Source organism: Cavia porcellus, unplaced genomic scaffold, assembly GCF_034190915.1.
Source record: "Cavia porcellus strain 051 isolate PalLab524CR breed Dunkin Hartley unplaced genomic scaffold, mCavPor4.1 scaffold_17, whole genome shotgun sequence".
Lineage (NCBI taxonomy): Eukaryota > Metazoa > Chordata > Mammalia > Rodentia > Caviidae > Cavia > Cavia porcellus.
In genome coordinates this window covers 58,298,752-58,321,097 of record NW_026947500.1, presented here as the reverse complement: position 1 = coordinate 58,321,097, position 22,346 = coordinate 58,298,752, and the positions used below count along the sequence as shown (strand labels likewise).

The window sequence follows — 22,346 nt, the reverse complement described above, 5'->3', positions numbered from 1 at the left end:
AAGATAATGTGTTACGAACAAATATTTCCAATTTTTTACAAGGAATTTTTACAAGAGGTATGTACAAGTAAGTATCCCTCGTGCTCCAGCCTTATGAATTCCACAGTAGTTTTATGTTTATTTAAAGGGAGCCTAATATGCCTCTATGGCATTCTCAGTATTGAAATGATACAAGACATCATCAGATTATATTTCTCTGTTAGACTATATTTCTCTCTTAGTTAGACTAAGTGAAGTTAGACTAACAGAAAAGCCACTGAAAGATAAAGGGAATGTGGAAAATGACCACATGAGAGTTAATTACACTTTCACTGTCTTCTTTATTCAGGTGGATTTCAGAGTCTGCTCGGTGGCTGATTATTGTCAACAAACCTAAGAAAGCCTTAAAGGAACTTAAAAAAGTTGCACATATGAATGGAAAGAAGAACATTAGAGAGACCCTGACCATGGAGGTGAGTGGCATGGGAGCTGGTTATGAGACAAAGAGAAAATACAGTCTGATGTATGTACTGGTTTCTGTCCAAAAATGAAATATCCTTTACAACATTGGACACAGATATTTTATTCAAGAAAAGTATTGATATTTTTCTTTCTTTTGCTCTTTAATTTAACAAATACAACTTCCTCTGAAATATTTTATTCTTTTTGTGAGGTAGGAGATTTATGGTGGCATTTTCATACCTGAATATAACATGCCTTACTCATATCATCCTGTTACCCTCCCTCTTCTCTATCCATTGGTCCTTTTCATTTCTGTAATACCCTCCACTCTATTTTATCTTTTCTCTAGATTCCACATATTAAGGAAAACATATGATACTTATATTTCTGAGATTAGTTTCTTTTTCTTTTTTTGTCTTTTTGAGACAGGCTCTTTCTATGCAGTTCAGGCAGGCCTTGAGCTTACTTTGTAACCCAGGATGGATGAACCCCACTTGATCATGATGTACAATCTTTTTCACAGTTTGCTGCAATCTATTTTCCAGTATCTTATTGAGAATTTTTGCATTATTGCTCATTAAAGAGACTGGCCTATAAATCTCTTTCTTAGTTGGGTCCTTCTCTGGTTTTGGAATCAGAGTAATGATTGTTTCCAGGAATGAATTTGTGCATATTGGTTCCCTTTTATTTCATTAAAGAGTTTGAGAAGTAGTAATAGTAGGCCTTCACTAAATGTCTTGTAGAATTTATCAGTGAATCTGTTAGGGCCTGGACTTTTCTTTGTTGATAGGTTTTTAATTACATATTTGATTTCATTTATTGATATTCGGTTATTTTGGAGTTTTACATCTTTTTGGTTCAGCTTTGGTAATTCATATGTATGTAGGAATCTGTACAATTCTTCTGTGTTTTCCATCTTATTAGAGTACAAGTTTTCAAAGTAGGTATACATGATTTCTGAATTTCTGCAGTCTGTTGTGCTTTGGTCCTTTTTATTCTTCATTAAATGAATTTGAGTATTTTCTTTCCTTTTTTGATAAAATTGGCTAAGGGTTTCTCAATTTGATTTGATCTTTCAAATAATCAAATCCAATTCATTGATTCTTTGTATATTTTTTAGTCTCCACTGTGTTAATTTCTGCTCTGATTTCTATAATTTCCTCCCTTGTATGAACTTAGCCTGCTCTTCTTTTCCTAGAAGTTTGAAGTTCAAAATTAAGTTATTTGTATGCATTTGTTCTGCTTTCCTGATGGGAATATTCACTGCTGTAATTCACATCTTAAGACCGCCTTCATTGTGACCCATAAGTTCTGGTATGTTGTATTATCATTATCATTCAGCTGTAAAAATTGTCTAATTTCTTTTTTAATTTTTAAAGTATTTTATTTTTATTTACTTGAAGAAAGAAAAAAGATAGAATAATATAGAATTCAAAAAATTAACACTAGGAAATCATACATATTGTCATCTTAGAAATAGTTCTTCAAGTTACAAAATCAAAGCATAAAAAGTGGGTTTCCTGCCATGCTTGGTCAGCTCTAGGAATCTTGGGCCAGCCTGTGCCACCAATTCTGGAAACTGGTGGCTGGAGGTGAGTGTTCCTGTACCATCCCAAGCCCAGAAGTTTGGGATCATTGCTTCCACCAGCCAAGGAACTTCACAGCTTCCTGCCACACTAGACCAGCCCTGCAGGGCTTGGGCCTCCCTGCCCCACACCAAGTGTCCCACTCTCAATCTGGGGGACTGGGTGGCCAGAGTCCTGGGAGTCAAGGGCATAGAAGAGTATTTCCAATAGTGTTCCAAGGACATAGAAGCCTTGGAATAACACTTGAAACACAGAAATACAGGAAAATGACAAAATGGAAGACCAAAATGCAATCTCAAACCTCAAGACCATCCCAAGAAACCTTAGACACTATGTACATAGAAGAAAATATATGCCATATACCTGAACTATCAGACATAATAGCAACTGAAATAAAGAAGCAACTCCAGGAAGTTTTAAAGGAATTAAACTAGAAATAATCTCCCGGGTTAAAAAAAAAAAAGAAATGAAAGATTCTGGACATACCTAAAGAAGACATAGTTTAAATATTGGAGGAACTAAACAAAAAGAGAGAATCCCTGGATGAACAATATAAGAAACAAACAAATACATGAAGCAGATACAGGAAATCAAAAATTCCATTGAAAGTTGTAAAAATCACCTCAACAAAAGTGAATATAGAATTTCAGACCTCGAAGACTAGTTTCCAGCTAGTGAACAGGAAAGGAAAGATCTCTTAAAAAGAATAAGGATTCAGGAAATAAAAATTCAACAGCTGCAAGACTATGCAAAGAAAAACAACAGAGGTTGACAGGCACATGTAAACTGTTTGGTTCTGACCTGTGTTGTTCTGTTACTATGTCCTCTTTTATCTAAATCCCTCTTTTTAAATTAATTTATTTTTTCTTATTTTTTTAATTAAGGGAAAACTAAATTGAAAAATAGTGGAATATAGCATAGTAACTTTTTTGTTTTCCTATTAATCTGATTTGAACCCCAGTGTTGCTCTCCCCATCTTGTTCTGTCTGATTTTACTATATTCTGTTTTGTTTGATAGTATCAGGTTTGAGGGTATAGGCAGCCAGCTTTGAAAGCAATAAGATTTACTATGATGCCCATTATGGTTTAACTATTATCTTCTTTTGAAGTCCTGTAAGGTCTCTAGTGTAGGTTTTATTGGTCTTGTTCTGTACTTTTTTGGTCAATCCTATTATACCTGATGATATAGGCAACTCTTTTTAAGATAGCAAGAGGCATAATGGTAACCATTTTTGATCACCTGGTATTCAATTTTTGTATCAAGTACTATGTTGATCCTTCTATTCTAACTGACTTTGTTTTGTTTTGTCACATTCGGTTTTATTCTCTTCAAAATAAAGTAATAAGAACAGTGGGAGTAATAAAATCCAAAAAGTGTAATTGTTATTATAAAAAAAGAGCGGAAAAGAAAGTGGTCTAAAGGACATAACTGCATGTATATTTAGGTGTGTAGGATACAAAACCATATTAGTGAGTTTTCATTGGATCATTGAACAGAACTGTCTGCAATCTCACTGTATGAATGTCCACATTGTGTATGCTTTAATTCTGTAATTTGGACAACTGTTTCTAAGATGACAGTATGTAATCTATTAACTAGTGATTTCTTACTGTATATTTTTTTCTTGAAATTCTGTATTACTTGTACCCTTTTACTGCTTTGTTTTTTTTTCCTTTCTTTTTTCTCATTAAATAAAAAAAGATTGATAGGCATAAATGAAAAAAAAGGGGACAAAAGAAATGATATCAAGAGGATATTTATAGAAGTAATAGCTGAAAATTTCCAAAACATGAGAATGGAAACTGACATCAGGATGAGTGAAGCATAGAGAACTCCAAATAGACATAACAAAAATAAAGCTATATCCAGATATGTAGTAATCACCACCCCAGAAATCCAACATGAGAAAAGAATATTAAAAAATGTCAAAGAGAAAAGACAGATCACCTATAAAGGAAGGCCTATCAGAATCACAGCAGACTTCTCAGCACAAACAATAAAGTCAAGAAGAGCATGAACTGAAGCTTTTCAGATCCTAAAGGAAAATAATTTCCAACCAGGACTGATGTACCTGTAAGACTGTCCATCAAAATGGATGGAAAATTTGCCGAAAACTAAAGCTAGACCCATGTCTATCACCATGTACTAAATTAAAATCTAAATGGGTCAAAGATCTGAATATTAAAACAGAAACACTAAATCTATTGGAAGACAAATTGGGTAGAAACCTTGAAGACATAGGAGTAGGTAGAGAATTCATGAACAGGACTCAAACCACACGGGAAATACGTCCCAGAATCAATAACTGGGTCCACTTCTTATTAAAAAGTTTCTGCATGTCAAAAGAAATCTCCAGCATAGTGAAAAGAAAACCCACAAACTGGGAAAAGATTTTACTGAACTCTCTCTCAGACAAGGGACTCTTGTCTAAAACATATAAAGAATTAAAAAAAACTCAGTCCCCAAAATTCAAAGATCCAATCCAAAAATGGGCATCTGAGATGAATATGCACTTCTCAGATGAAGAAATGCAAATGGAAAATAAATACATGAAAAAATGTTCATCATCATTGGTCATTAGAGAAATGCAAATTAAAACCACACTGAGATTCTATCTCACTCCTGAAAGAATGGCCAGGATCAAGAAAACCAACAACAACAAATGCTGGAGAGGCTGTAGGGAAAAAGGAACTCTCCTACAATGTTGGAGGGAGTGTAGACTGGTGCAGCCCTTGTGGAGGTCTGTCTGGAGATTTCTGAAAAAGCTGGGATTGGAAGTCCTATTTATTCCAGCTATTCAACTTCTAGGCATATTCCCAGAAGAACTGAAAGCATCATACCACAGTGATATATGTGCACCTATGTTTATAGCAGCACAATGTGTAATCGCCAGATCTTGGAAACAACCCAAGTGTCCATCAAATGAGGAATGGATAAAAAAGTTGTGGTATTTCTATACAATGGAGTATTATTCAGCTATAAAGAAGGATCACATTGACATATTTATCAATAAATGGGCGCAGCTTGAGACCATACTCATAAGTGAAATAAATCAATCTCGCATGTGTGAATACCGAATAGTTTCCCTAATGTAAGTAATGATTCAAATATATAAAAATATGTGGTAATCATGATTCCCCATTATGTGATCTTGAAGCCTTATAAAATTTTCACTTATTAATTGGAAAGGCTTTATTCCAGGTTTCTTGATATGGAAATATTTGAAGCTATAGTATATGAACCTTTATTCAAATATTTCAAGGAAAAAGACAGACACTATGGTAACTACTATTATAGTTGGGTTATTTGGTGGTGAAGCACTAGGTTGCTGAAACAGTCATGCTTTGACCTCTATTGTTATATTGATATGTCCTCTTTTAGCTCAATCTCTCCCTTATTCATTAAGAATATTATTTAGTTATTTCTTATGTTTTTTTAATTAAGGGAAAAAATTAAAAAATTAGCAGGATATATAATAGTAACTTTTGTGATTTCCTATTAACTTGGTTTGAAGTTCTGTAATACTCCCACTCTCTTGTTTTGACTGATTAGACTCTGTTCCATGCTGTGTGATAGTATCAAGTTTGAGGGTATAGGCAACTACTTTGAAGGCAATAAGATTCACTAAGATGCCCATTCTGGTTTGACTATTGTCTCCTTTGGAAGTCCTGTAATGTTTACAATGCTTAAGTTTTATTGGTCTTGTTCTCTACTGTTTTGTTCAACTTTATAATATCTAATGAGATAGACAATTCTTTTTAAGGAGACAAGAGACATCATTGATAACCATTGTTGATAACCTTGTACTCTGTTTTACATCATGTGGCTATGTCTATCCTTGGTTTTGACTGACAGCTTTGTTTTGCCATATTTGACTTTATTCTCTCCCCCCCCCCAAAAAAAAGTAATAAGAACTTAGGAGTAATAAAACCCAAAATGTGTAAATTTTGTTGTAAAAAAGAGAGGGAAAAAAGAGCTCTAAAGGATACAACAGCAAGTGTGTTTAGGGGTGTTAAATAGCTGACCATATTAATGTTTTTGGTTGCATCATTGAACACAACTGTTTGCAGTCTCACTGTTTGAATGTCCACTTTGTATGCTTTGATACTGTGATTTGAGCAACTATCTCTAAGATGATAATATGTAATCTATTAACTGGTGATTTCTTACTGTTTTTTTTTTTTGTAGTTCTGTATTAGTTGTACCCTTACACCACTTTGTTTTGTTTTGTTTTTTCTCTTTTTCCTTTTAAATAAAATTTTTTAAAAAATGGATGGAGAAGTGAAATACTTCCATCACAAAGAGCAGCAAAAGAACTTCATGATCACCAAGCAAACCCTGCAAAGAATACTGACAGACAGTTTGGATACCCTTAGGAAAAAACCACTAAGCAAAGAAGACAATTAAACGGAATGAAAAAATAAAGATGCAACAGCAGAAAGATAACATGTCAACAATAAACCAATATATAGAAATTATAACCATTAATGTAAATGGCCTCAATACAACAATTAAAAGAAACAGACTGGCAGAATGGATCAAGAAACAATACCCAGCCATATACTGTCTACAAAAAATCCATCTAACCCAATGGATACTCACAGACTGAAAGTCAAAGGATGGAAAGCAATTCTTCATGCAACAAGGACCCAAAAAAGTGTTGGTAGCTATTCTGTTAGAAGACAATGTGAACTTCAAACCAGGAATGATCAGAAGAATTAAAGATCATTACATACTGGTTAGGGGAAAACTTCAAGAGAAAGACATAACAATCTTAAATATATATGCACCAAATTCCAGAGCACCCAGTTATATAAAGCAAGTATTAATAGAAATGAAAAACCAAATTAGCAATAACACAATTATCACAGGAAACCTTAACACACCATTGAAACCAAGGGACAGATCAATCAGACAGGAAATAAGCAAACAAATAACAGAACTGAATCACACCTGTGCACAAATGGACTTGATACACATATACAGAGTGTTCCATCCAATAACATCAGAATATATATTTTTCTCAGCAGTACATGGGTCAGTCTCTAAAATGGACTATAGACTAGCCCACAGAACATATTTAAATAAATGCAAAAGAGTTGAAATTATCCTATGCAAGTTATTGGTTAAAAATACCATGAAACTAGAAATTAATGATATAAGAAACTGCCAAAATCCCACAAACACATAGAAACTCACTAACACACTCTTGAGTAATCAGTGAGTCACAAGAGAAATTAAAGAATAAATTTTAAAATATCTACAAGCAAATGAAAATGCAAATACAACTTACCAGAATCAGTAGGATGCAATGAAAGCTGTCCTCAGAGGAAAATGTATTGCAATGAGTTCCCACATCAGGAAAACAGAATGAATACAAATAACCTGATGCAACACCTCAAACATCTAGAAAAGGAAGACCAAGTCAAGCTCAAAGCCAAAAGAAGAGAGGAAATTATAAAAATCAGAGAAGAAATTAATGCAATAGAGACTAAGAAAACAATACAAAGAATCAATGAATCAAAGAGTTGTCTCTTTGAAAGAATAAATGAAACTGATAATCTCCTAGCCAACTTTATTTTTTTTTTTAAATTTTATTTAAGGAGAAAAGAAAAAAAAAGCAGAGAAAGGGTACAAGTTATACAGATTTGCAGAAAAAAAATGAACAGTAGGAAATCACTAGTTAATGGATTACATATTGTCATCTTAGAAATAATTGTTCAAGTCACAAAATTAAAGCTTGTAAAGTGGACATTCCATCAATGATACTGCAAACAGTTCTGTTCAATGAACCGATAAAACTCTGTGATATCATATTCTATCTTATACACTTAAATATACATGCAGTTATATAGTTTAGAGCACTTTCTTTTCCTCTCTTTTGTACAATGACTATTACACATTTTGGGTTTCATTGCTCCCACGGTTCTTATTACCTTTTTGGAAGAGAGTAAAACCAAATGTGACATAACAGAACAGAATCGGTCAATTCAAAAGGGTGGACATAATAGATAATGTGAAAACATAATACAAGGTGATCAACAATGGTTACCATAATGCCTCCCGCTATCTCTAATAGAATTGCCTATACCATTAGTTATAATACAATTGAACAAAACAGTAAAGAACAAAACCGACAAAACCAAACCATTGGAGACATTGTAGGTCTTCAAAAGTAGATAAAAGTCAATGAGAATGGGCGTTATAATGAATCTCATTATCTTCACAGCTGATGCCTAAATTTTCGAACCTGATACTATCCAGCAAAACAGAATAGGGGAACATCAGTTAAAAACCAGATGGTGAGAGTAATACAGGGCTTTAAATCGAGGTAATGGAAAGTCAAAGTGGGTTACTATAATATATCCTGCTATTTTTTTCCTTTAATTAAAAGGATAAAAATTTTTAAAAAGTATTAAAAAAGTAAATAATGGAGTGGAGATTGAGATAAAAGAGGGCATAACAACGAAACAGCACAGATCAAAACATAACCATTTAAGCAGAATAGTGTTTCACCACCAGATAATCCTGACATAAAAGTAGTTACCATATTGTCTCTTTCCTTGAGATCCTTGAGTACAACTTCGTATACTGTAGCATTAAGTATATCAAAACAATGTAAAACCATTTAAGAGAATGACAGCATTACAGAGTATTTAGAATCGACTAACAGAAAATGAATAATGGTTCTGTATAATCTCCTTGTCTTTAAAAGGTTTTTGCTTATACTATCATACATAATAAAATCCAGTAAGATACAACCTATTTAGACCATTGGAGACAGAAGGACAAAAGCTAGATGAGACTTCAAAACAAGATGATACTAAATCAGTATTACCTATTAAGATGTCATTTTCTCCAAAATAGCTGTTCCTATCATCCAATCTTCTCTGCCTCATTTCTGTTGAGCTCTTATTCTGTCAGTAGCTGTCAGTTTGTCTTCTTCACTTTGTTCTCTGCTCCATTCGTTGTGGCCTCCCCGCCATTATTTCTGGATTCTTTGTATTTTTCTTTTTTTAGAATATCCTGCAATACTCTCTGTAGAGTTGAATTGGTGGTTGCAAATTCCCCCAGTTCCTCTTTATCCTGGAAGCACCTTGTTTTTCCATCAATTTCCAGGGACAGTTGTGCAGGATATTTCAATCTTGGCTGGAGATTATTATCTTTCAAAGCTTGAATTATTTCCCCCCATGCTCTTCGTGATTTGATGGTTTGTGCAGAGAAATCTGCTGTAATTCTGATGGGTGCTCCCTTGTAAGTGGTCTGTTTCTTGTCTCTGACAGCTTTTAATATTCTGTTCTTGTATTGAATTTCTGGAATTTTTATTATTATATGCCTGGGTGTTGCTCTGTTTGGGTTGTAGGTAGCTGGGGTCCTGTATGCCTCATACATCTGAGTATCTTTACCTTTTGCTAAATTAGGAAAATTCTCCTGGATTATTTCTGTGAGTAGCTTTTGTAGTTCACTTGTTTGTGTCCCTACTTCTTCTTTTATATTCTTAATCCTTACGTTATGGCTCCTCTTATCATCTTCTTGTCTTTGTATTATTGCTGTTTGTTTCTTTGTTATTTTTAAGAAGTTTTTCATTTCATTCTCCCATATTACAATTCTGCCCTCCAGTTCAGATAGTCTGTCCTTAGTTTCTTTCAAGCTGTTATGCCAGTCTTCGATAGACTTCTTAGTTTCTTGGTAGTCCCTTTGAACCTGCTTCACGTATTCTATGCTTTCCCTGTTTTCTCCATCAAACACTTCTCCCCTCTTTTTCTGTTCTTCCATTCCATCATATGTTTTTTCTTGGGTGGGGCTTAGCATTTCTCTAACTATTTTGCATACTTCTAGCTTCAGGTCGTTGATAACTTCATTCCTGAATTGGTCTATGAGGCTCTCTATATGGTGCTTTATGTGTATTGGTGCGGTGTCCGCTATTGCCTGTTTCTCAGAATTGGGGGTCGAGGAGCCTTTCTTGTTGCTGCCTCTTCCCATATTCTCTGTTCCTTATATATGCAAGCTTATATGAGAGGCCCAGCTTCTCTCCCTGTCAGCCACAGCCTGATCGAATTGCGCCGGTTAGGTGTTCCCACTCACCGCTGCGCACCAGGCAGCCTACGCGGGGGCCCGCCCCTCCCGGTCTCCGTCAGGCTCTGGGATCTGGTTTGGGCCAGCCTACGGGGTCTGCCGGCAGCGTCACGCAGGCCAGGCACTTTTCACCAATCCCGCCCGAGAGGGGAATGTGTGTCTGGAGTCGCCACCGCGCCCTGCTCTCGCAGGACTGCTCGGGCCCAGAAAGTCCGCTGGAGTCAAACTGTGGTGGAGTGTCAGTTTCTCTCACTCACCTCGCCACAAGTCAGAACATGCCTCCCTGCCCGTCCTGTTTTCAACTCCGTTCGCAGACTCCCATTCTCAGAGCTTCCGTGCGTCTCTCTCCTTGCCGAGCGGATGTAGAGGCAGCCAGCCGCCGCACGGCGGGAAACCCAAATCGTGGCTTCCAATGGCGCAGGGTCCAGCCTCAGCAGTGAGACTTTTCTGTTCCTGTTTTAGCACCAGGACTGCATTCCAAGTTGGTTTCTCTCAGCCGAGTTCCTTCTTGAGTCAGCAGAGCATAACTCCACCTGCTTATGTCTCTTTAGTCCGCACCATACCTGGTTTCTGAGCCTAGTTTTTCAGAGAGCCTCCGGTAGTTGCTGTTATCTGTCCGCCATGTTCTCCCGGAAGTCCTAGCCAACTTTATTTTAAAAAGGGAAGAAAAAGCTCAAATTCAGGCAATAAGGAATGAAAAAGGAGAAATCACTACAGGCCCTATAGAAATACAGAAGATCATCAACACCTATTTCGAAAACCTCTACTCTCACAAGTTTGATAACACAGAAGAAATAGACAGATTCCTAGAAGCATAAGAAGTACCAAACGAGGTCAAGAAGATGTAAAACTGCTGAATAACCCAATTTCTAGTAATGAAATTGAAAACATAATTAAGTCCTTACCTACAAAGAAGAGCCCAGGCCCAGACAGATTCAATACAGAATTGTACAAGAAATACAAAGAAGACCTAATGCCGACACTCCTCAAACTCTTCAATGAAATTGAAAGGAAAGTAATCCTTCCTAAATCACTCCTAGAAGCAAATATTACTCTAGTACCAAAACCTGAGAAGGACCCTACTGAAAAAGAAAACTACAGACCAATCTCCCTAATGAACACAGATGCAAAAATTCTCAATAAAATATTGGCAAATAGGATGCAGCAAATTATCAAGAAGGTTATACACCATGACCACATAGGATTCATCCCAGGAATGCAGGGATGATTCAACACATGTAAATCAATAAATGTAATCCACCATATCAATAAAGCCAAAAGTAAGAATCACATGATCATTTCCATAGATGCAGAAAAAGCTTTTGATAAGGTCCAACATTCATTCACGATAAGAACCCTGCAGATAATTGGAATAGATGCTCTTTATCTCCATATGATAAAGGCCATCTATGACAAACCAACAGTCAGCATCATACTAAATGGCCAAAAACTGAAGGCCTTTACCTTAAGATCAGGCACAAGACAAGGATGTCCTTTATCAGTGCTCCTGTTTAATAGTATTAGAAATAATAGCTAGAGCAATTAGATAACAGAGAGAAATAAAAGGGATAAAGATAGGAAAAGAGGAAGTTAAATTATCATTACTTGCAGATGACATGATACTCTACATATAAGACCCCCAAAACTCCATTGAAACACTCCTAGAAATAATAAATAAATTCATCAACATAGCTGGATACAAAATAAATACTCAAAAATCAATAGCATTCCTATATACTATCAACAAAATCACAGAAAAATAAGAGAAGCCACACTCTTCAAACTAGCCACCAAAAAAATGAAATATTTAGGAAATATTCTCATGAAAGATGTGAAAAATCTATATAGGGAAACTTATAACACACTGAAAAAAGAAATTGAATAGGATCTCACAAAACAGAAAGACATCCCTTGCTTATGGATAGGAAGAATAAATATTGTGAAAATGGCCATTCTCCCAAAACTGTTATACAGATTCAGTGCAATCCAGGTCAGTCTGGAAATTTCTCAAATGATGGAAAAATACCATCAAAATACCTCATAGGTCTAGAGAAATCACTCCTAAAATTCATATGAAACCAAAAGAGACCTAGAATAGGAAAGACAATTCTAAGCAGCAACGGGAAGGCAGGAGGCATCACAATCCCTGACTTGAAGTTATACTACAAAGCTACTGTAGTAAAATTAGCATGCTACTGGAATAAAAATAGAGCCAACTATCAATGGAATAGATTATAAGATACAACCACAACTACCAACACAACCAACCACCTTATTTTTGATAAAGGGGACAAACATATTCACTGAAAGAACAACAGTCTCTTTAATAAATTGTGTTGGAAAAACTGGCTCTCCATATGCCAAAAACTAAAACTAGATGAATGCCTATCACCATGTGCTAAATTAAAATCTAAATGGATCAAAGATCTGAATATTAAAACAGAAACACTAAATCTATTGGAAGACAAATTGGATAAAAACCTTGAAGACACAGGGTTAGGTAGAGAACTCATGAACAGGAATCAAATTGCACGGGAAATACTTCCCAGGATCAGTAACTGAGATCATCTCTTATTAAAAAGTTTCTGCATATCAAATCTCCAAAATACTGAAAAGAAAACTGACAAACGGGAAAAGTTTTAGTGAACTGTCCCTTAGACAAAGGACTTCTATAAAACATATAAAGAATTTTTTAAAAATCAGACCCCCAAAATTTAAAGGCCCAATCCAAAAATGGGCATCTGAGATAAATATACACTTCTCAGATGAAGAAATACAAATGGCAAATCAATACACGAAAAAATGTTCATCATCATTACTCATTAGAGAAATGCAAATTCAAACCACACTGAGATCCCATCTCACTACTGAAAGAATGTTCAGAATCAAGAAAACTACCAACAACAAATGCTAGGGTGGCTATGGGGGAAAAGGAGCTCTCCTACACTGTTAATGGGAGTGTAGACTGGTGCAACCCATTGTGGAGGTCAGTCTGGAGATTTCTCAAACAGCTGGGAGTGGTAGCCCATTTGACCCAGGTGTTCCACTTCTAGGCATATTCTCAGGAAAACTGAAAACATCATCCCACAGTGATATAAACCTCTACTTATAGCAGTACAATTTGTAATAGCCAGATCTTGGAAACAACATAAGTGTCCATCAACTGAGGAATGGATAAAAAAGCTTTGTTATTTTTATACAATGAAGTACCACTCAGCTATGAAGAATGACCGCATCAAGATATTTATAAATAAATGGATGCAGTTTTAGACCACACTCATAAATGAAATATATCAAACTCACATGTATAAATACCAAAGAGTTTCCCTAGTGTAAGAAATGATAAGAATACATAAAAGTATGTGGTAGTCATTATTCCCCATTATATTGCTTTGAAGCCTTATTCATTAGTTGGAATGATTTTATTTGGATTGTTTGATTTTATTGTCTGTGATGGTATGAAGAGCTATTTTGAAGAAAACAAGACATTATAATTGCCAGTGCTGATTTAATGTCATCTTGTTTTGAAGTTCTACCAAGCTTTTGTTCTTCTGTCTCCATAGGTTTTATCATGTTGTATCTTATTGGATTTTATTATATGTGATAGAATAAATAAAGTATTTTATGGCCAAGGAGATAATATAGTAACCATTGTTCATTTTCTATTAGTTGGTTCTGATTACCCTGTAATACCTTCATTCTTTTGAATGGTTTTACACTGTCTTGGCATGTTTGATACTATAGTATATGAAGTTATACTCAAATATTTCAAGGAAAGAAACACTATAGTAGCTACTTTTATGTTGGGTTGTCTTGTGGTGAGACACTATGTTGCTTAAATTGTTCTATTCTGACCTGTGTTGTTAGGGCTTCTTTTATCTAATCTTTTTCAAATAAAAAAGTGGATAGACACTCAAACATTGACTATTCAATTATCAGAATGCAAACCATCCTGTTCATTATCCAACAGAAATATATCTATGGTCATCTATCTTACACACTTATATATACCATTATATCATTTAGAGCACTTTCCTTTACTTTTACCTTTACAATATCTATTATACTTTTTAGATCTTATTACTCTTTCAGTTTTTATTATTTTTATACTAAAGAGACAATGTGATATTTGCTAATATGAGTCTTGCTTATTTCACTTTTGAGGATAGTCTCAAGTTGCCTCCATTCGCCTATAAAGGCCTCAAGATAATCCTTTTTATAACTGAGCAATATTCCATTGTACAAAAATACCACATCTTTTTCATCCACTCTGAAATTGATGGGCATTTTTGTTGTTTCCAAATGTAACTACCACAAATTTTGCTGCCATAAATATGAGTGCACATATATTGCTGTAATATGACCTTTTCAATTTTTCTTGGAAAATACCCAGGATGGGAATAGCTTGATTGAATGCAACTTCCAATCCTATTATTTTTAGGAATCTCCATACTAATTTCCTCAGTGGCTGCACCAGTCTGCATTCCCACTAACAGTGGAGAAGTGTTCTTTTTTCCCCACAGCCTCACCAACATTCATACTGGTTGCTTTCTTGATGGTGGCCATTCTTTCTGAAGTGATATGAAATCTCAGTGCTGTTTTAATTTGTATTGCTTGAATGACCAGTGATGGTGAATATTTCTTCATGTATTTATTTGCTATCTGTATATCTTCATCTGAGAAATGTGTGTTCATCTCAGATGCCCGTTTTTGGAAAGGGTCTTTGAATTGATGTTTTTCAATTCTTTAAATGTTCTAGCTGTAATTCTTTTGTCTGAGGGGCAACTGACTAAAATTCTTTCCCATTCTGTGGGTTTTCTTTTCACTTCGTTGGTGATTTCCTTTGAAGTGCAAAACTTTTTAACAAGATAGGATCCCAGTTGATGATTCTTTGAAGTATTTCCTGTTTGGTTTGCATTTTGTTCATGAATTCTCTGCCTACTCCTATGTCTCCAAGATTTCTACCTGTCTTCCAGTAGATTTAGTGTTTCTTTTTTAATATTCAGATCTTTGATCCATTTAGATTTTAAATTAGTACATAGGCATTAGTGATAGGCATGGGTCTAGTTTTAGTTTTCGGCATATGGAAAGCCACTTTTTCCAACACCATTTATTAAAGATGCTATCCTTCTTCCAGTGAACATGTTTAGGCCCTTTGTCAAATATCAGGTAGCTGAGTGTCTTTGTAGCTGTGTTTGCATCTTCTAATCTGTTCCATTGATCATCAGGTCTACTTCTTTGCAAGTACCATCTTGATTTTATCAGTGTAGCTTTGTAGCATAATTTCAAGTCAAGATTTGAGATGCCTCCTGCCTTGCTTTTATTGCCCAGTATTGCCTTTGCTATTCTATATTTCTTCTGTGTCCAAATGAATTTTAGGAGTCTTTTCTCTAGATCTGTAAGGGATGTTAATGGCATTTTAACTGGGATTGTGTTGAATATGTATAACAGTTTGGAATATGGCCATTTTTACAATGTTATTTCTTCCTAACCAACAGCAAGGAATATCCTTCCATTTTCTAATATCCTCTACAATCTCCTTTTTTAGATTAGTATAATTTTCATCACATAGATCTTTTACATTCTTAGTTGGTTGATTCCTATGTATCTCATTTTATAAGATGCTATTGTGAAGGGTGATACTTCCTTCATTTCTCTCTCAGTGAGTTTTTGTGTACAGGAATACTGTTGATTTTTGAATGTTAACTTTATATCCAGATACACTACTGAATTTGTTTATTACCTGTAGTAGTCTTTTAATGCAGTTTTTGGGGTCTTCTAAATAGGGTATCATGTCATTTGCAAATAGTGATAATTTAACTTCTTTCTTTCCTATCTTTATTCTTTTCATTTCTCTCTCTTGTCTGATTGCTCTGACTGGTGTTTCCAGAACTATATTAAGTAGGAGTGGTGATAGTGGACATCCTTGTCTTATTCCTGATTTTAGAGTAAAATTTTTCAGTTTTTGTCCATTTAGTATAATAATGTAGGCTCTTGGTTTCTCATAGATGGCCTTTATAAGATTGAGGTAGAAACCATCTATTCTGAGTTTCTGCAGGGTTTTTATCATGAACAAGTGTTGGATTTTATCAATGCTTTTTCTGTGTCTATTGAGATAACCATATGGTTTTTGTTTTTGGCTCTGTTGAGGTAGTGTATTACATTTATTGACTTGCATATGTTAAGCCATCCCCGCATTCCTGGAATAAATCCCACTTGGTTGTGATGTAAAATTTTCTTAATGATTTTTTGCATAGTATTTGCCAGTATTTTATTGAGAATCTTTGCATCAATGTTCATTAGTGAGATTGGCCTATAGTTCTCCTTTTTGTTGGGTCTTTCTCTGGTTTTGGTATCAGAGTAATACTTGCCTCCAAGAACGAGTTAGGGAGGATTGCTTTCCTTTCCATTCCCTGAAGAGTTTAAGGAGTATTGGCATCAAATCTTCTTTAAATTTCTTGTAGAATTCAGCCATAAATCCATCAGGACCTGGGATTGTCTTTATTGGTAAGTTTGTAATCGCTTTTTCAATTTTGGTAGCTGATACTGGGTTGTTCAAAATTGCTATGTCTTCTTGATTGAGCTTTGATAGTTCATACGTTTCTAGAAATCTGTCCACCTCCTTTGTATTTTCCACCCTATGTGCAGAGAGATTTTTCAATGTAGGCATTCATGATCTTTTTTTTTTTAATTTTATTTAAGGAGAAAAGAAAAAAAAGCAGAGAAAGGGTACAAGTTATACAGATTTGCAGAAAAAAAAATGAACAGTAGGAAATTACTAGTTAATGGATTACATATTGTCATCTTAGAAATAATTGTTCAAGTCACAAAATTAAAGCTTGTAAAGTGGACATTCCATCAATGATACTGCAAACAGTTCTGTTCAATGATCCAATAAAACTCTGTGATATCATTTTCTATCTTATACACTTAAATATACATGCAGTTATATAGTATAGAGCACTTTCTTTTCCTCTCTTTTGTACAATGACTATTACACATTTTGGGTTTCATTGCTCCCATGGTTCTTATTAATTTTTTGGAAGAGAGTAAAACCAAATGTGACATAACAGAACAGAATCGGTCAAGTCAAAAGGGTGGACATAATAGATAATGTGAAAACATAATACAAGGTGATCAACAATGGTTACCATAATGCCTCCGGCTATCTCTAATAGAATTGCCTATATTGTTAGTTACAATACAATTGAACAAAACTGTAAAGAATAAAACCGACAAAACCAAACCATTGGAGACATTGTAGGTCTTCAAAAATAGATAAAAGTCAACGAGAATGGGCGTTATAATTAATCTCATTATCTTCACAGCTGATGCCTAAATTTTTGAACCTGATACTATCCAGCAAAACAGAATGGGGGAACATCAGTTAAAAACCAGATGGTGAGAGTAATACAGGGCTTTAAATCGAGGTAATGGAAAGTCAAAGTGGGTTACTATAATATATCCTGCTATTTTTTTCCTTTAATTAAAAGGATAAAAATAAAAAAGTAAATAATGGAGTGGAGATTGAGATAAAAGAGGGCATAACAACGAAACAGCACAGATCAAAACATAACCATTTAAGCAGAATAGTGTTTCACCACCAGATAATCCTGACCTAAAAGTAGTTACCATATTATCTCTTTCCTTGAAATCCTTGAGTACAACTTCGTATACTGTAGCATTAAGTATATCAAAACAATGTAAAACCATTTAAGAGAATGACAGCATTACAGAGTATTTAGAATTGACTAACAGAAAATGAACAATGGTTTCTGTATAATCTCCTTGTCTTTAAAAGGTTTTTGCTTATACTATCGTACATAATAAAATCCAGTAAGATACAACCTATTTAGACCATTGGAGACAGAAGGACAAAAGCTAGATGAGACTTCAAAACAAGATGATACTAAATCAGTATTACCTATTAAGATGTCATTTTCTCCAAAATAGCTGTTCCTATCATCCAATCTTCTCTGCCTCATTTCTGTTGAGCTCTTATTCTGTCAGTAGCTGTCAGTTTGTCTTCTTCACTTTGTTCTCTGCTCCATTCGTTGTGGCCTCCCCGCCATTATTTCTGGATTCTTTGTATTTTTCTTTTTTTAGAATATCCTGCAATACTCTCTGTAGAGTTGAATTGGTGGTTGCAAATTCCCCCAGTTCCTCTTTATCCTGGAAGCACCTTGTTTTTCCATCAATTTCCAGGGACAGTTGTGCAGGATATCTCAATCTTGGCTGGAGATTATTATCTTTCAAAGCTTGAATTATTTCCCCCCAAGCTCTTCGTGATTTGATGGTTTGTGCAGAGAAATCTGCTGTAATTCTGATGGGTGCTCCCTTGTAAGTGGTCTGCTTCTTGTCTCTGACAGCTTTTAATATTCTGTTCTTGTATTGAATTTCTGGAATTTTTATTATTATATGCCTGGGTGTTGCTCTGTTTGGGTTGTAGGTAGCTGGGGTCCTGTATGCCTCATACATCTGAGTATCTTTACCTTTTGCTAAATTAGGAAAATTCTCCTGGATTATTTCTGTGAGTAGCTTTTGTAGTTCATTTGTTTGTGTCCCTACTTCTTCTTTTATATTCTTAATCCTTAAGTTATGGCTCCTCTTATCATCTTCTTGTCTTTGTATTATTGCTGTTTGTTTCTTTGTTATTTTTAAGAAGTTTTTCATTTCATTCTCCCATATTACAATTCTGCCCTCCAGTTCAGATAGTCTGTCCTTAGTTTCTTTCAAGCTGTTATGCCAGTCTTCGATAGACTTCTTAGTTTCTTGGTAGTCCCTTTGAACCTGCTTCACGTATTCTATGCTTTCCCTGTTTTCTCCATCAAACACTTCTCCCCTCTTTTTCTGTTCTTCCATTCCACCATCTGTTTTTTCTTGGGTGGTGCTTAGTATTTCTCTAACTATTTTGCATACTTCTAGCTTCAGGTCGTTGATAACTTCATTCCTGAATTGGTCTATGAGGTTCTCTATATGGCGCCTTATGTGTAATGGTGCGGTGTCTGCTATTGCCTGTTTCTCAGAATTGGGGGCCGAGGAGCCTTTCTTGTTGCTGCCTCTTCCCATATTCTCTGTTCCTTATATATGCAAGCTTATATGAGAGGCCCAGCTTTTCTCTCTGTCAGCCACAGCCTGATCGAATTGCGCCGGTTAGGTGTTTCCACTCACTGCTGCACACCAGGCAGCCTACGTGGGGCCCGCCCCTCCCGGCCTCCATCGGGCTCTGGGATCTGGGTTGGGCCAGCCTACGGGGTCTGCCGGCAGTGTCACGCAGGCCAGGCACTTTTCACCAATCCCGCCCGAGAGGGGAATGTGTGGCTGGAGTCGCCAGCGCGCCCTGCTCCCGCAGGACTGCCCGGGCCCAGAAAGTCCGCTGGAGTCAAACTGTGGTGGAGTGTCAGTTTCTCTCACTCACCTCGCCACAAGTCAGAACATGCCTCCCTGCCCGTCCTGTTTTCGACTCCGTTCACAGACTCCCGTTCTCAGAGTTTCCGTGCGTCTCTCTCCTTGCCGAGCCGATGTAGAGGCAGCCAGCCACCGCGCGGCGGGAAACCCAAATGGCGTGGGGTCCAGCCTCAGCAGCGAGGCTTTTCTGTTCCTGTTTTAGCACCAGGACTGCATTCCAAGTTGGTTTCTCTCAGCCGAGTTCGTTCCTGAGTCAGCAGAGCATAACTCCACCTGCTTATGTCTCTTTAGTCCGCACCATACCTGGCTTCTGAGCCTAGTTTTCAGAGAGCCTCCGGTAGTTGCTGTTATCTGTCCGCCATGTTCTCCCGGAAGCCGCATTCATGATCTTTTGAATTTCCATAGGATGTGTTGTAATTTCTCTCTTTTCAGTCCTTACTGTATGCATTCAAATTATTTCTTTCTTTTTCTTGATAAGGTTGGCTGGAGGTTCATCAATTTTATTTATTCTCTCAAAAAATTAGCTTTTTGATTCATTAATTCTGTGTATTGTGTTTTTAGTTTCAATTGCATTCATTTCTGCTCTGATCTTTACAATTTCCTCTCTTCTATGAACTTGCTCATCTTTTGATTGGGTCTTTTTTAAGGTCTAAGTTTTTTTAATTCTTTATATACTCTAGAAATTAGTCCTTTGTGTGAGAGTTAGCTGGCAAAGTTTTTTCCATCTTGTTGGTAGTATATTAACTATTGATTGTTTCCTTTGATGTGAAGATTTTCAACTTTATGTAATTCCATTTGTTGGTTCTTAATGTTATTTCTTGTCCAATTCCAGTTCTGTTGAGAAAGTATTTGCCTATAGCTATGACTTTAAGAGTTTTACCTATTTCCTTAAGTGTTTCTGTTTAAATATTTAGATCTTCAATACATTTTTATTATAGTTTAGTTGTGGTGAGAGATATGGGTCTAGCAAAAGGACTATCAGCCTGTCTTCAGTATCTGAGATCCTGTCCTCACACTTACCTAATCTGCTTTATGGATTCCATTTCTTTCCTATGCTGCACTTCCATAATTTGCTTAAGCTCATTTTTTGTATGACATTGCTCAGCCTAGTATGTACTTTGGTAATCTCTGTAGTTAATTGAGAGCTTATTTCTGATTTTATTTTTTCCTAGAGCCTTATTCAATTGCTTTGTTATTGCCACTTGAGAGAGGTCAGGTGAACAGCTTTCAGATTGTCCCACCTCACTGCCCCCTGGGTTTGCCTTTGGTGAACTGAGTGTCTGGGGTTGCATCTTGTTTAAGTGTCTTCTCATTTCTTTTCTTTTTTTAGTTTAATTCATGGGATGATTCTTGTAAGTTGCCTATGGTGTGTAGCTTTATTGGTGGTATTAAGGACCCTTAGGTGATGACTACTTCTCTGAGGTATCTTCCAAGTGTAGCTGGTTTGGGGGTTTTGAGTCTGTTGGAAGATCTTACCTCTTCAGTTTGTTGAAGGTAAGAAGTTGCTCATTTGGCCTAAATGGATTAAGGAGAAAATAGAGAAGTAGAAAAAGAGAAAGAGATTACTAGCAAAATTGGAGGACAAAAGTAGATTGCACCAACTTGGGAAAACTGGTTGCAGAAGACTGAAGGGAAAGAGAGATGGAAGAGATAAAAGGAAGAACAGAACAGAAGCACACCCATAAAGGGATTAGGAACTACTCTCACACTCAAAAAAAGAAGGAGAAAGAGAAAAAAACAAACTAAATAAAACAAAAGAAAAAGAAATAGCACATTCCCAGGATTCTCTCTGGTTTCATTAGTAGACAACCTGTGGAGACAGAGTCCCAAATCCTGCCAATCTACCCCAGCAAGCCAGAGGTTGCTTTCTTGTGGAGTAGTAGATAACCTTAGCAGTCCTGCCCTGAGACCAGACTCATGGGTCTCACCACAATCTAAGGTATTTCCATGGCTCTGCACCCAACTAAGGGCTGCAAGAGAAAGCTGGCAGCAGTTCTGGATTCTAGGATTATCCAGCCTGACTTCAAAGTGGTTCCCAGACAATTGCTCTCTCTCATGGGAGGACTGAGTTCTCTGCACTCACCACCAGCCAGTACAGTCCTTCTTCTTCACTGAAGTTTTTCTTTTTACACTTTCTGTGGGCTTCAACTCATACTTCATATTCTTCCTGGGCTCAGGGAACCCACTTCCTTCCTTCTTGTCTTCCTCACAGTAGTATATTCCAGTGTGTAGATGGTGACTCTCAGAGAGGCTGTTTTCTCTGCAGCTTACTGCTCCTCCATCTTCCTAGAAGTCTGTCCCTCATCAGTTTCCACACTTCACTTGCTGACTTATATTGTTACTATTGCTTCAGACTTTTCTGCCCTCATAGGCCCAGCTGTCCATAATGTGTGCTCTAGCCAGGGTTCTACTGTGTCTCTAGTACTTGAGTCCCATAAATGGCAGGAAAGGAACCAATTTCAAAGCCAATCTTGCCAGTCACAGCAGCTCCCCATCAGTGGCAGGGAGAAAAGCCATTTTGGATACCTTTCTCATCAGTCATAGCATCTCTTCATAAATGGTAGGGGGAGGAACCTATCGTTGAACTCTCTCTCACCAGTCACAGCAGCTCCTGATCAATGTCAAGAATAGGCACCCAATACGGACTCCTTCCTGCCAGATACACTAGCTTATGATCTATGGTGAGGAAAGAAGCCCATCTCAGACTCCTTCCTGCCAGTCGCTACAGCTCCCAATCAATCTACTTTTTTCCATAAAATAAAAGTCTTCTTTACCCATTAATGCATAAATGGCATTTGTTTGGGCTATTTCAATATGTAGCTATTACCAATTTT

At 36.3% G+C, this 22,346-nt stretch overlaps 1 protein-coding gene across 2 annotated transcripts in view; it reads left to right on the top strand.

The window, feature by feature from the left end:
• The window catches only part of LOC100726646 (organic anion transporter 7), an 81,424-nt gene that overhangs the window by 24,866 nt on the left and 34,212 nt on the right, over nt 1-22,346 (top strand). For both annotated transcript variants that reach the window (XM_063228284.1, XM_003467902.3), the window contains exon 5: nt 329-452. In XM_063228284.1, coding sequence (XP_063084354.1) covers nt 329-452 — 124 coding nt within the window. The remainder of the gene's footprint in view (nt 1-328; nt 453-22,346) is intronic.